The sequence below is a fragment of the Gastrolobium bilobum genome, unplaced genomic scaffold (assembly GCF_033153095.1).
Source record: "Gastrolobium bilobum isolate Gb01-03AN ecotype WA unplaced genomic scaffold, APGP_CSIRO_Gbil_v1 utg10651, whole genome shotgun sequence".
Lineage (NCBI taxonomy): Eukaryota > Viridiplantae > Streptophyta > Magnoliopsida > Fabales > Fabaceae > Gastrolobium > Gastrolobium bilobum.
Window position 1 is genome coordinate 300,803 of NW_026898033.1, and position 13,013 is coordinate 313,815.

A 13,013-nucleotide genomic window follows, 5' to 3' on the forward strand; every position below is an offset into this window, starting at 1 on the left:
AATCTCAAATTTTCGATAAAAAAAAAAAAAAAAAAAAAAACAATAACGGCCACTCAATATATTAATAACTTGTTAGGTTTCAGGTGTTTTTTTTTTTTTTTTTAATCCATGTCGGTTTAATTCGGATGTTATTTTTCTATAACATGATACTTCTATTTCCCATACATTTATTATGATACGTCGCTTTTATTCTGATATAGAATCTAGCATATGTTTAATTATTGTTCCCTGTTATAAATAATGTATATGTATAATGTATATGTATAGTTACCAATACAGTTCTCATAATAAATTGAACCCTGGCTTTTCTTGTTCATCTACTTCTCTGCCACTTTAAATTAAAAGCTTGTGGGAGTCAGGACATACATCTTACAAGCATGTGAATCTAATTCAGCAGAGATTTCTCCTGAAACCGATTCTTGTGTTGAATGCTGCAGAATTCATTATACATAATCAAAACCATATATATATAGGTATCTCCATAGTAAAGAACAGAATAAATGAAACTAAGTATCTCACCGCCCATAAATCTCTTGCATCAACTATAGTTCCCGGTTCTAGGCCTATGTCAGACCAGGATGCAGTCACTGTTGCATTTGATGAACTTCTATTCCATAAGATCACTGCTGCCTTGTTATCACTAAGAGGACCTGCCCATACCTGCCACATTACCTATCTATATTAAGAAGCTGTGTTTGAGAAATTTGACATTCATTCTGCTTATGTATATATATATATATATATATATATATATGTCTATAGATACAATTGCCTACCAATGATATTTTGACTTGAGGGGTACATTTGTTTGTGTTTGCTTTATTTGTATGTGATTAGATAGGATAAATGCATTCAAAAATAGTTTCGTAGCAGTGGTATTACAGTTTTATAGTGATATATGAAAGCATAAAGTAGCATTTTAAGAGAAGATGGTGAGAACCTTATCTCCAGTTTTACTGAATTAAGAACAGACGCAGACAAGAAAAGAAAAAAGGAAATTACCTCCAAATCGCTGTTACTTTTCACCTTCTTTCCTTGAACTCCTAGTTTGTCTGCAATACCACAAGAAGGTTATGAGTTTTATAGCATTTTCTATTGAAGAAATCAATTCTTGTCTTTTAAGAAAGTCAGCAGTGTTTTTATTTCTGTTCATGCCTTGGTTTACAGCAATAACTTCCTGGTTGCTTATCAGTTCATATGTGGAGTCATCCATTGCTCGAATATCACAACCAACCAATAAAGGAGCCTATTTATACACAAGGCAATATAGTTAAACAGCCAACTACATTTTCCTGAAAGGATGTTATAAGGTAATGTCTCAACACCTATTATCTAAAATTTGTTTCATTGTACCTTAGCTAATGCCCATATGCTGAAATGGGCACGATATTCTTCTGTGGTCATACCTCCATTTCCAACTTCGAGCATGTCAGGATCTATTACGCCAAAAAGCAATGGCATATATCAAGATCTAAGGTCCAACTTTGAGATTGATGTAATTACAATATTCTGAAGTTCAATGGTATACATAAAAATTAACTACATAACTAGTGATGTCAATATTTACCATTCCATCCTCCAGGTCCAGCATAAGATGCCCATTTGTCATTTGAATCTGCTATGGAAGTCATACTGGGAGGGAGAGTAAAATTAGTCCCCCATAATGTACTTAAAAGTAGTTCCCCATGAGGAAAATGAAGAAAAGAAACTAAATAATGCAAATACATGAAAATGAATTCTTGATAGTTGATACTTTAGTTCAATTATCTTGTTTAAATGTTTATCCAAGACGAACAATTCTTAAACAAATATCTGTCAGTAAAGTATGAATGTGAAATACATTCGTGCTCACCTATTCCAGCTATCCTCAATGTCATCTGTTGTTCTCCAACTATTTCCCACATCTTTGGCCCAAGTTCCTGGGTCTTCCAGTCCCCTATGTTTGAGAAAGCAAGGAATCATAAATTATGCTGTGTCTCCCAACTTATAGAGGTATAAACTAAATGAAATACTAAGTTTACTTTCTTTCTTTATAAGAAACATCATCACGAATTCGACTCACCATTCACACATGGAGAAGAAGATTGGCCTTCCAGAGTTTAATAATGCTTCACTCATTGGTGGGTACCTGTTTCTATAAACTGTATGAATTCCTGTTTTTTTATAAGCATGTAGATATATATATATTTACTTATTTGCATTTGAAGGCAATAAATACCTTTCTCTGACGCTTATATCATTATTTTGACAATTATCATACTTCAAATAGTCAACTTCCTAAAGTAACATTTGAATAAGATATTAGTTAACATTATATAGGATATGTAAGTTGATAGAAATGCAAAATGACTTTCAAATGAATGGCATCATACCCAGGAAGCAAATGTTTTTGCATCTTGTTCTTCATGTCCCAGTGATCCAGGCATACGTTTACTGCATGTTTGAGTTCTGCAGAGAAATTCTAAGTGATCAGAAATGCTTGAATAATCATAGACATGCATGCTAAACATTCAAAGCATAAGGTTAATGGTTGATACCCAGCATCAGAATAGATCCCAAACTTTAACCCTTTGCTGTGAACATAATCAGCTAGAGCCTTAATTCCGGAAGGAAATGATGCAGAGTTGGGAACCATATTTCCCTGAGATCATTTTTAATTTGTCAGAGCTATCTAAATGGATACTATAATCTATACAGTTTAAATTAATTAACTTGCATTTAATTTTAAATAAATAAAGAAAGGAATATATACATTATATAAAATATATAGGATAAACTGATTGCTATATGTAGAGTATATGTAGAGGTGAGAATCATAAGACAGCTGAAATGTGATTAATTTATTATTTTCACTTTATCTTTCTTGTTCTTTTGTACATTTGCAAAACTTTTTTTTTTTTTTTTTTTTTTTTTTTTTTTTTTGGTTTTTTCCTGTCAGTAGTCATGTAACTAAGACTATTAATTAATGTACCACAAGAGATCAATAAAGCATATACAAATTATGGAGACATACCTCATTGTCTCGATTAAGTTCGGCCCAACAGTCATCTAAAAAACATACAGAACAATAGATATTAAAATTGCTTCCTTATAAGTAAAATATATAGTGAACATACACACACAATGTGATTAACTATCAATGTAATATACTTTGACTTTGAAGCTTGTAATAGTTTTTAAAATGGATAATATTATGTATTTCATTGGTAGTGTAAAACTCTGTATATTGTAAACAGCTTCAAATTAAATAATAGTAATAATACTCATAATAGAAGTAGCAGTCTACCTAAATTAACATATTGATACCCCATAGCAGCAAGTCCCGTCGATATCATAGCATCAGCTGTAATAATGAAGAAAGATAACATAAATATTCGCTATTACTATGTCTGATATTTGAAGTACACATATTGGTGAATTTCAAGCTCACATAATGAAGTTACCTGTTTCTCGAACCATGCTTTCATTAACGTCGCAGCGAAAGTGATTCCAGCTGTTCCACCTGATGATCAGCATTCATATATTATCATTTATATACTTTCATGAATTTAAGTGAAAACTAGTTGAAAATTTTTATTTGATCTATCTAGACACATAACCCACTTTCAACATAGACTCCTTGTTTTGATACCCGATAATTTTTTTTTTTTTTAAGATATCAATTAGTGATACCTAAACGTGGATAACTGATAAGGGATTAAATTTGAGTCATGCAGTTATATTAAAAACTTGATAGGAAATCTTTGCCGCCCTGATGGTCTTGCCCAACTTGACCGCATTAATCAATAAATCGGTGGATAAGTACATGATAATTATTTGTATTGAAGTAAATAGAGAAAAAAGACTAAATCATTGTTTCAAAATTTTCTGAGAGTTGCAAAACTGAAACATGAAGTGAATAGAAGATTTAAATATATTTCTGGCTGGGTGGCTTAATTAGGAAAATGATATCAAATAGGTGAAAGATACTTAGGTAGTGTTTGGTTCGGGAGAAATTTTTCTTTTACTAGGGAAATGTAATTGATAGGGAAATGGTTGGAAAGTGAGTTTGGTAGGAAAATGTAAAAAAAGTTGTTTGGTTGACCCAAATATTACCAGGGAAATTTATTTAAATATGCAAAATTTATGTTCGGGAGAAACTTTGCACCTGTTTTTTCACTTTCCCAGTTATCTCAAAATACCACATCTCAAGTGGTATTCTGTAACAGTGAATTCCATCCAAAAATCAACACAAAAGTCATTTTCCCATCTATCCTATTTGCTTGGTATTTTTTGAAAAAACCTGAACCAAACGTGGTATTTTCCAATATCCATTTACACTTTCCCATCAATCCCAAAATAAACCTTCAACCAAACACTACCTTAGAGAAATATGTGATATGGACACTTCAAAAACTTTGATGTATTGTGTCCGACACTTTATGACACTCTCCGACACTCCAACATGTGTTGCAGAGATTCAAAAAAGGGATCAAATGTTGTATTGCGTTGCGTTTTTAGTTCAAACTATTAGTTTCATTGGATTACGGTTACCATTTTATTGAGTTTAATATAAATATTTTGAATATCTTATGTATCTTTGCAAAATTGATGGATATTATAAGTTTAGTTTCGTTTTTTTATTAAACTATTGAATATTAAATATAATATATACTACATAAATTAAAAATATTATTTAATATCAAAACGTGTCCTAATAGGTCAAAATCTTACATTTTTTAAAATTAATGTGTCGAAATATCGTATCCCGTGTCACGTATTAGTGTGCAACATAGTACATATCTGCCCACTGTGCGCCATCTAGAAAAATAGTATTATTCATTCAGTTACATACAAATGTGTATGTAAGTTTTGTATTATTGTTATTACTCTATTGAATATGCACCTAATTTTATTCCTTTTGTTTGGATGAAAAGAAATAAAATGAGGGAGGAGAAAAACTTTTAAAAAAGTTTCGTTGAAAAAAAAACAGGAAATCCAGAAATAGATGGGAACACTTGAGAGTCGAGAGACTTCATATTGAATTCAGTGGGAGGACGTGCCACCATTTCAAGCCTCCTGAATCCCTTAGCTTTCCTTGTATCTAAAGCATTTGAATAACAATAATATTTTTAGCAATAACGTCCTCTTACACACGTCATTTTAGTTACGCATTTATATCCTCAATAAAGGGAGATATATAGGTATACATAAAAAAAAAAAAAAAAAAAAAGTTAGTATAATTAACACTAATCTAAGAGAAGGTGTGCGACTTATGTAATCTAAAAACTTATATATTGCAGTAATATTTATGTTCAAACAGCAATCAAATGATAATTCACCTTAAATTAGTTTCTTATTAAACCAATTTGGTCTTGTGTTAAATGCCAAAATAAAGATGGATGTATACAACATAAAAAGCTAGATCTCAAAAAAAGGAAAAGATAGAGATGAAGGAAAAGAAGTTGGTAAAGAGGCTTACCCCATGGGAGGTGTCTGGGCGAGTCCATTTTCAAGCATGTATCTCCTAACCTTCTCCGTGGACATGGAATCTTCTCTGGTTTTGTTGGCTAATAAGCGAGCAGCGGATGAAGCATTTGCATTCAAGAGCAAAAGGATGCATGATGCAAGAACAATTGCCATGGCTAACCTGCAGCTCCAACCTTGCATGGCCATATATGGTAATATAAAAATATAAATGTAAATGTATGTCAATGTGTTTTTGAATCGAAGATGGTTATTAATTAAAGAGATGTTGATGGCCAATGCGCAAGGTGAAATAGAACAGGGTATAATAAGAAGAAGAAGAAGATAACTTGGGAAGTGGTGGCTATTGATGTAGTAATTAAGCAAAAAGTAGGGTGGAACGGTGTGTGAAGAAACGAAGAGTATGTTTGGCAATTTATTATAGAGAAAGTGGAAGTGAGGTGTGGTTGTGTCCAAATGGACTAGCTTGTCCAGTGGATGACATAACAATAATGCCTATCCTCAAACCGAAAGATCATTCCGTGGCTATCTTTTTCTTTCTCTTTTGGTTTTTTGAAACAAAAGAATTTTAACTTGAATGTTATTTTGCCATCATACAACCGAAATTTAGGCAACGTATGATCGAAAATTGTTTTACTTGTTGAATTAAGTCAAGGAATGCTTAATTTATTGGCTAGACGACGCAGATGCATTTTCTATAACATTATATTTTAAATAATTAGGATACCTTTAAGAGATTTTATATTGGGAAGATATAGTTTTGACACAAAGTTTTACTATTAAGAAGTTAAGCATAAATTATTATTTACCATATGAATGTGTGTGTGGGTATATAAGGTAAAACTTTTAATTTACCAAACTGTAATTTGCTTCAATTGTTTATTCAACGGGGACCTAGTGTGCATCTTTCCTAAGTAGATGCCTCATAACTTTGTCTTGTAGTGTAACATTTATATCCAATACATCTCATAAAGAAAGGCAAAAATTTGAAGTTGAAATTTTGTTTTGGAGCATTTAAATTGCCACTTTGTACTGATTTATGGTATGTGATATGTTGGCAAAGATACACACACACAGAGAGAGAGAGAGAGAGAGAGAGAGAGAGAGAGAGAGAGAGAGAGAGGTAATTGAAGCTATTTCATAATATTCTTAATCTTTGTGCATATCTTTCTACAGTTATAAGTTGGCCTCACCCATTTGAAGCTGGAAGCATTAACCTGATTGGGTTGATCACTGGCTTGTCATTTGACATGTAACGTTGAAGGAGGATGGAATTAACTCGCTTATATATTAGAGGCACAGAGAAGTAAAAAGTTATAATAATCGTTAACAGTGAAGATTGTGGTAAAAATTAAGAATATTAGTTAGGATGTCTACATGCTCATGGATTAGGTTGTCATAAAGTAGACATCAAATTTTTTTAATTTATTTATTTTTTAATGGATAATGACACATTTGCGGAGCCTAAGAAAAAGAGTGGGGTCGAATAGATAACAGAAAAGTAGAACGAAGAACATTTGTCAGAATCCAACCTCATTCAATTGTTGTATATATATGTCTTATCTCGTGGCAAGTGTTCTTCATTCTACATTTCTACTTCTATGTTAAATCGAACACTTGTATGTCTTATCTAGTCATAATGTTGGACAGCTGTTGGCAAAAACGCGTTCTATTTATTCCTATGAAGATACATAAACATCATGGCTTGTTCAATTCCGCAAGCAGGGACGTCATGGCTGTGTTAACGACTTAACGTTATGCCCTATAAAATCATTTTTTAAGCAACTTCAATTCAAAGTTATTCAGCGGTTGTGACGTTAATTTGTTATGGTATGGTGCCTTCTAAGCCTAAGACTTGGTCTTTACGTGCAAGTTTTTCCTTTTGATCATTGATGACATTCCGCAAACCTGAGGCAAGTGTTGTTGCGCGTTTTATGTAGACTTCGACCATGCCTTCTTGTGTTTAGAGTTCAAACTGAGGCATTGTATAATGACCCTTAATGGTAAATCTTAATTAGAGGTTTAATTTAAGGATTTAAATGTCAAAGTTAGATTCAGTGAGTGATTTTGAGTATTTTGATTGTAATCATGACTAGGTTATGAACAGTGCGTTATGTCGAGGAATTTGCAGTCTTGTGAATTAACCGGTAGAGCTTATATAAGCAAAATGATTGTTGAGACATAATTTGATAATTCCGACGCCAAATATGAGTTCAGAACGAAAAATTGTATAGTCTGGCACTTTCCGTGAAAATATCGTGAATAGTGTTTCTACCGGGTATTTTGTACTGCTGTTTAAGTAACCGGTAGAGTCCAGAAGCAAATAATTAATGAAATAAGAATAAGAAAGTCCAATATATGCCAAACAAGTCAAAATAGGCCCAATAATGATAAGTTCATAAGTTTTAAGTTCCGTAAGTAAACGAAGTACAGTTAGTGATTCACAGTACATTTTGTCAAAAACGGTGCAGAAACCATACTGTGAATTATGAATATGGTTCCTTAGAAAATAAAAATTAATGTAAATGAGTTCAGAAAAATAAAAATATGTTTGTAGCTTTAAGTTAGTTCCGGGTCAGTTTAAGTTAAAATACGCGATAGAAAAATAACCGGGTAAAAAGGCCACATGTGCTTAAAACCTTAAGTGGCTTAAAGGAACACTATTCAAATCAGTTCTCTCTCCTCTCCTCCCTCAAGAACCCGAGCTGCTCACATGGAAGGGGCTTAGGGTTTCATTTTGTTTTTCCTTGATTTCTCTTTCAAGCATCCACCAAAACACAAAGTCCATTACATGAAATCGATAGTAATCCACCCAATGAATCCATCCCACCACTTAGTTTGAGCTAATTTTGCATGTGTGAGAAGCTCTTCTCTTTCCCCTTTTCGTTTTACTATTCATCAAGGGTGGAAAGTTGAGTTTTCGATGGAGCTCTGCTTGGAGGTTGCCCTCTAGGCTTTGTACATGTGATTAGAAGTAAGGGACCTCTATATCTATAGTTTTATTTTGGTGATTTAAGTCTTGAAAAATTATGAGCATGTTGGTGGAAAATAAATATAGTTTAAAATTGAATTGATGATAGATTATTGGTGTGTTAAATATTGGAATGTGAAATAAGCTTGTGAACATGTATAAAATTGGAAAAAAATCCCATGGTGAAATGCCCTTTATGTTTCGGCCATCATAGATAATGGGGAGGATGTTGTGCAAAAATTTTATTGTATATTTTGGGAAGAGTAATATGTTAGAGGAAGTGGAAAATTGATGAGTTAGCTAAGAATGCAAAAGTGGGGAAAAATCTTATGAAATTATGCCCTTATGAGTTCGGTCATGACGGGCTTTGGAGGGGTGTTTATGTTAAAAAAATTAGTTGAATACCTTGTGACAATATACCTATATAGGCTTAGGTATATGTGAGTTATTTTGTAAGTGAAGAAAATAGATGAAAAAGAAAGAAACCATTGGCTCTCCTTTATGGATTTCGGCCTTATAGGTAGGGGTGTTCATCAACCGATCCAAACCGATTCAAACCGCGATAACCGAACCGAAAAACCAATAACCGAATAAACCGAAAATCGAAAAATTGAAAACCGAAAAAAAACCGCAAAATTTAATTGGATTGGATCAGTTTTGGATGGGTTGCTGAAAATCGATTCAATCCAAACCGATCCAATATATTAATTCTCCACTACCAACTTGGGTCTTTCTCTAATCATAGCCTAAAAGTTTCTAAACCCAAGACCCATTAACTCATCAACAAAACCCAAGAAAAAATCTAGTCATATCTCATCAACTAAATTTTATTTTTGTAGAGCTTCATATCTCATTGCCAAAAAAAAACTATATTATAGTTTACTAATGCTTTTGTATTTAAAAAAAAAATAAAATTACAAAGCCAATATATACAATATATACAAAAGATGTTATTTGCACAATAATCATGAAATAAATTTTAGGATTTTAAGAAAACCGAAAACCGATCCAATCCAAACCGAAAAAAATTGGATTGGATCGGATCGGATTTGAAAAAAAATCCAAACCGAATGGATGATTATATGATCAAGCCGAAGAGATTGGATCAGATGATTTTTGCTTCCAAAACTGATCCAATCCAGACCGCGAACACCCCTACTTATAGGATAAATTAAGGATGATTAGATTATGTTTTATTTTGTTAAGGTATTGAGTTTTCAATACATGAAATTAATAAGATTATGAAGTGAAATTATGGAAAAAGATCTTGATTTCCTAAGTGTAGGTCCACGACCTTTTAAAGAAAATGGCATGAATTATGTGGAAAATGCTCTAGTGAACATTTGATTAAATTAAAGAATGCTAACGAGTATAAAATGGTCTAGACTTGTGTATTGGCATAGGATTGGCAAAAATGTAAAGAAATAAAAATAAGCGATAAAATGTATGCCTTATGAAAAATCTAGGCATGATAGCATTTTATTGATTTGTATTTTGGATTCTTTCTCTAGGTGTGTCTAGGGACTGAAAAAGGTCTGAATCCTGTTAAAGCGGTATAAGTAACTTGTGCCACAAGTAAGCGAACTTGAAAAGCTTCAAGAGCTAAGCTCTATGTTTAAGGAGTCTTTTCCTGCTTGAGTGCTCCACCATGGTTAGTGAACTATGGTTGGACTTTATGACTGTTATTTTGATACTCTGTATAGATGCATTCATATAGAGTTATTTGATAACATGATATAACTTGTTCTGATATAATTTCTGTATTGATGTATGGTACACTGATGTCTTCTTGGGATTTCCCTGAGATTGACGATGTACACCTCTGACATGTTCTGGTTCTGCTTGGGGTCCTCCCTTGGGAACACGTGCATTGATTTCCGCTTGTGGTCCTCCCTTGGGAATGACGGCGCACGCCTCTGATATGATATGATATAAATATGCTTTGTTATGTTATGATATTTGTTATAAATGCATTTGTATACTCTGTATCTGACTTTCATGCAAGAGTGAGCCAGGGGTATGGAGAATTCTCTATAAACCTAGAGCTTATTGAGATTTGTTATCTCACCCCTCGTTGGGGACATCATTTCAGGTGCCCAGATTCCCGGTGAGCCCTCACTAGTCAGGGATGCGACCCGAGGCTGAGGATTTTGGACGGATTTGGATTTTGAGTAGCTGTAGGCTACTTCTATTTTGGAGTACAGTACTTTCATTTAGTATTTCAGTATTTTGTGGATCATGATGTTGGATCCTTTATTTTGTATATAGCTTGTATATGTTTTGTACATGTTGTCAGTTTGATGCATGTACATTTGGATATTCAGGCACGTTATATGATGATGTAGTATTCAGATATGTTTACGTTCTGGATTGCATGTTGTTAGATATAGTGGCTCGGAGCCATGTTATGCATGCGTCCATGAATGGGTATATGATTATATTTGGATGCCTGGTATTTCTGAATTGATATGTTGTAGGGGTGTTCATCAACCGATCCAAACCGATTCAAACCGCGGTGACCGATCCAAAAAACCGAAAAACGGAAAACCGAAAAAAAATCGCAAATTTTAATTGGACTGGATCGGATTTCGGATGGGTTGATGGAAACCGATCCAATCCAAACTGATCCAATATATTACTTCCCTTCTACTTTCTTGGGCCTTTTCCTAATTATAACTCAAAAATTTCTAAACCCAATATCTATTAACCTATCAACTAAAGCCAAGAAAAAAAACCTAGTCACATCTCATCAATAATATTTCAAAAACAAAAACCTACATTATCATCTATTGATGCTTTTGTATTTCAAAAAATAAATAAATTTACAAATCAATATATACAAAAGATGTTATTTGCACAATAATCATGAAACAAATTTTAGGATTTTCAAAAAACCGAAAACCGATCCAATCCAAACCGAAAATTGGATTGGATCGGATCGGATTTGAAAAAATAATCCAAACCGAATGGATGATTACATGAACAAACCGAAGTGATTGGATCGGATGATTTTTGCTTCCAAAATCGATCCAATCCAAATCGCGAACACCCGTAATATGTTGTATAAACTGTCTATCAGGAACTCTTGAGAGTGGGATTGAAAAATTTCCAGTTGTCCGAATTACAAAGGTTATCCTGTTCGATTTTCGTCTTCGCCGAGTAAGAATTAAAATAGAAAAAAAAAAGTTAGCTCGTATTTTTGTAAGTTAAACCTTTTGTTGTTTCTGTTTATATCATATGTATATTAATTAAACCGACTCGAAACGAGAACGATACACATCGACTAAAAAGATAAGCATTCATGAATTATCTAAAAAACAGCATAACACTGTCCATTTTGTATGACAAACTTAGACAAGAGGCTAGAGTGTTGGGTCTAAAATATTTTAACTGTCACGTCGCACCTATTTATTACTCGATACATCCATTCAATAAAAATAAATTATCAGTACTAATAACTTACCAAAAATAAAATAAAAATTAATGTTAATATATGTCGTTAAGTCAGCGTTGAAGAGAGAAAAAAAATACCATGGATGATTTGTCCTTAATACAAGTGTTTCATTTTGAAAGATAGTAACATCCATGCCACCAGAGTACGTACTAAATATGCTTTCCTAAAACATGAGGAATGGGAGAACTTTACATATCAAATCAGAAATGATTGTTATTGACATTATGTTCTTAACCTTGTCATAACTTTAGCTTGATTGATCAACTTTACATCTTTATCCACTCAAACATTCTATTCCGTTTTCACTAATAATAAACATTGCCATACTTCAAATTTTTTTTTTTTTTTTTTGAGTTACCCAATCCTAATTATCTCTTTGAGACGAGTTGGCTTCTTCCGGTATTCCCACGAGCTTCGACTCTTTGAACCGGCTATGGGACTAATCCGGAGTGCGGGGGAACAGTGATGACTAAAGGTGCCATACTTCAAACTTTATGTATATACGACAACATATTTGTATATTTCACCAAATGATATCAATTATATAGAGAGAATCTGAGTCTAAAAATATTAATTTAAAATTATTCCCTTGACTTTTTATTAAAATGTTTCAACCTATCTCTTACTTAAAATAAAATATTTTTTTTAAAATAAACTTTAGTAAACTTAAAAAGGATAAACACCAAGCCGGGCCATTATTCAAACCAAAATTTTTGTTACACTATTTGGTTAAAGACCTATTAAATTTGACTTATTTTGAAATCTCTAACTAGATATGTATAATTAATAAGGGTGATGAACTTCATGTGAATTTAGGAAAGCAAATAAATTGGAGTTTGGTAGCTAGACATCTACATCAATTTGGCTATTTACGGTTTTGATAATCAAGCTGTCACATGCTCCGGATTCTTCTACTTATTTACATGACTGTACGAGGCATTTGCCAATAAGATTATGTGATAATATGACTATTTCGCGATAGGTAATTTTATTTGTAAATGCCTCATACAGTGAGGAGCTTATGTAATGAGCTTGCAATTACTCAATTAATTGACATTTTTTAAAGATTAAGGTTTGATATATAGTGATTTGATTCTCCACAAATAACAGTCCACATCGCAT

At 32.8% G+C, this 13,013-nt stretch overlaps 1 protein-coding gene across 1 annotated transcript; it reads right to left on the reverse strand.

The window, feature by feature from the left end:
* Positions 1–338: 338 nt before the first annotated feature.
* On the reverse strand, positions 339–5,655 carry LOC133312299 (alpha-galactosidase-like). The gene is made up of 15 exons (XM_061513468.1): positions 5,462–5,655; positions 3,444–3,502; positions 3,287–3,343; positions 3,014–3,048; positions 2,538–2,641; positions 2,373–2,448; positions 2,219–2,277; positions 2,063–2,128; positions 1,853–1,936; positions 1,568–1,632; positions 1,354–1,436; positions 1,156–1,246; positions 1,003–1,052; positions 520–660; positions 339–431 (listed from the first exon to the last, which is right to left on the reverse strand). The coding sequence occupies exons 1-15, from the start codon at positions 5,653–5,655 to the stop codon at positions 339–341; spliced, it is 1,257 nt and encodes a 418-aa protein (XP_061369452.1).
* Between the last annotated feature and the right edge of the window lie 7,358 nt (positions 5,656–13,013).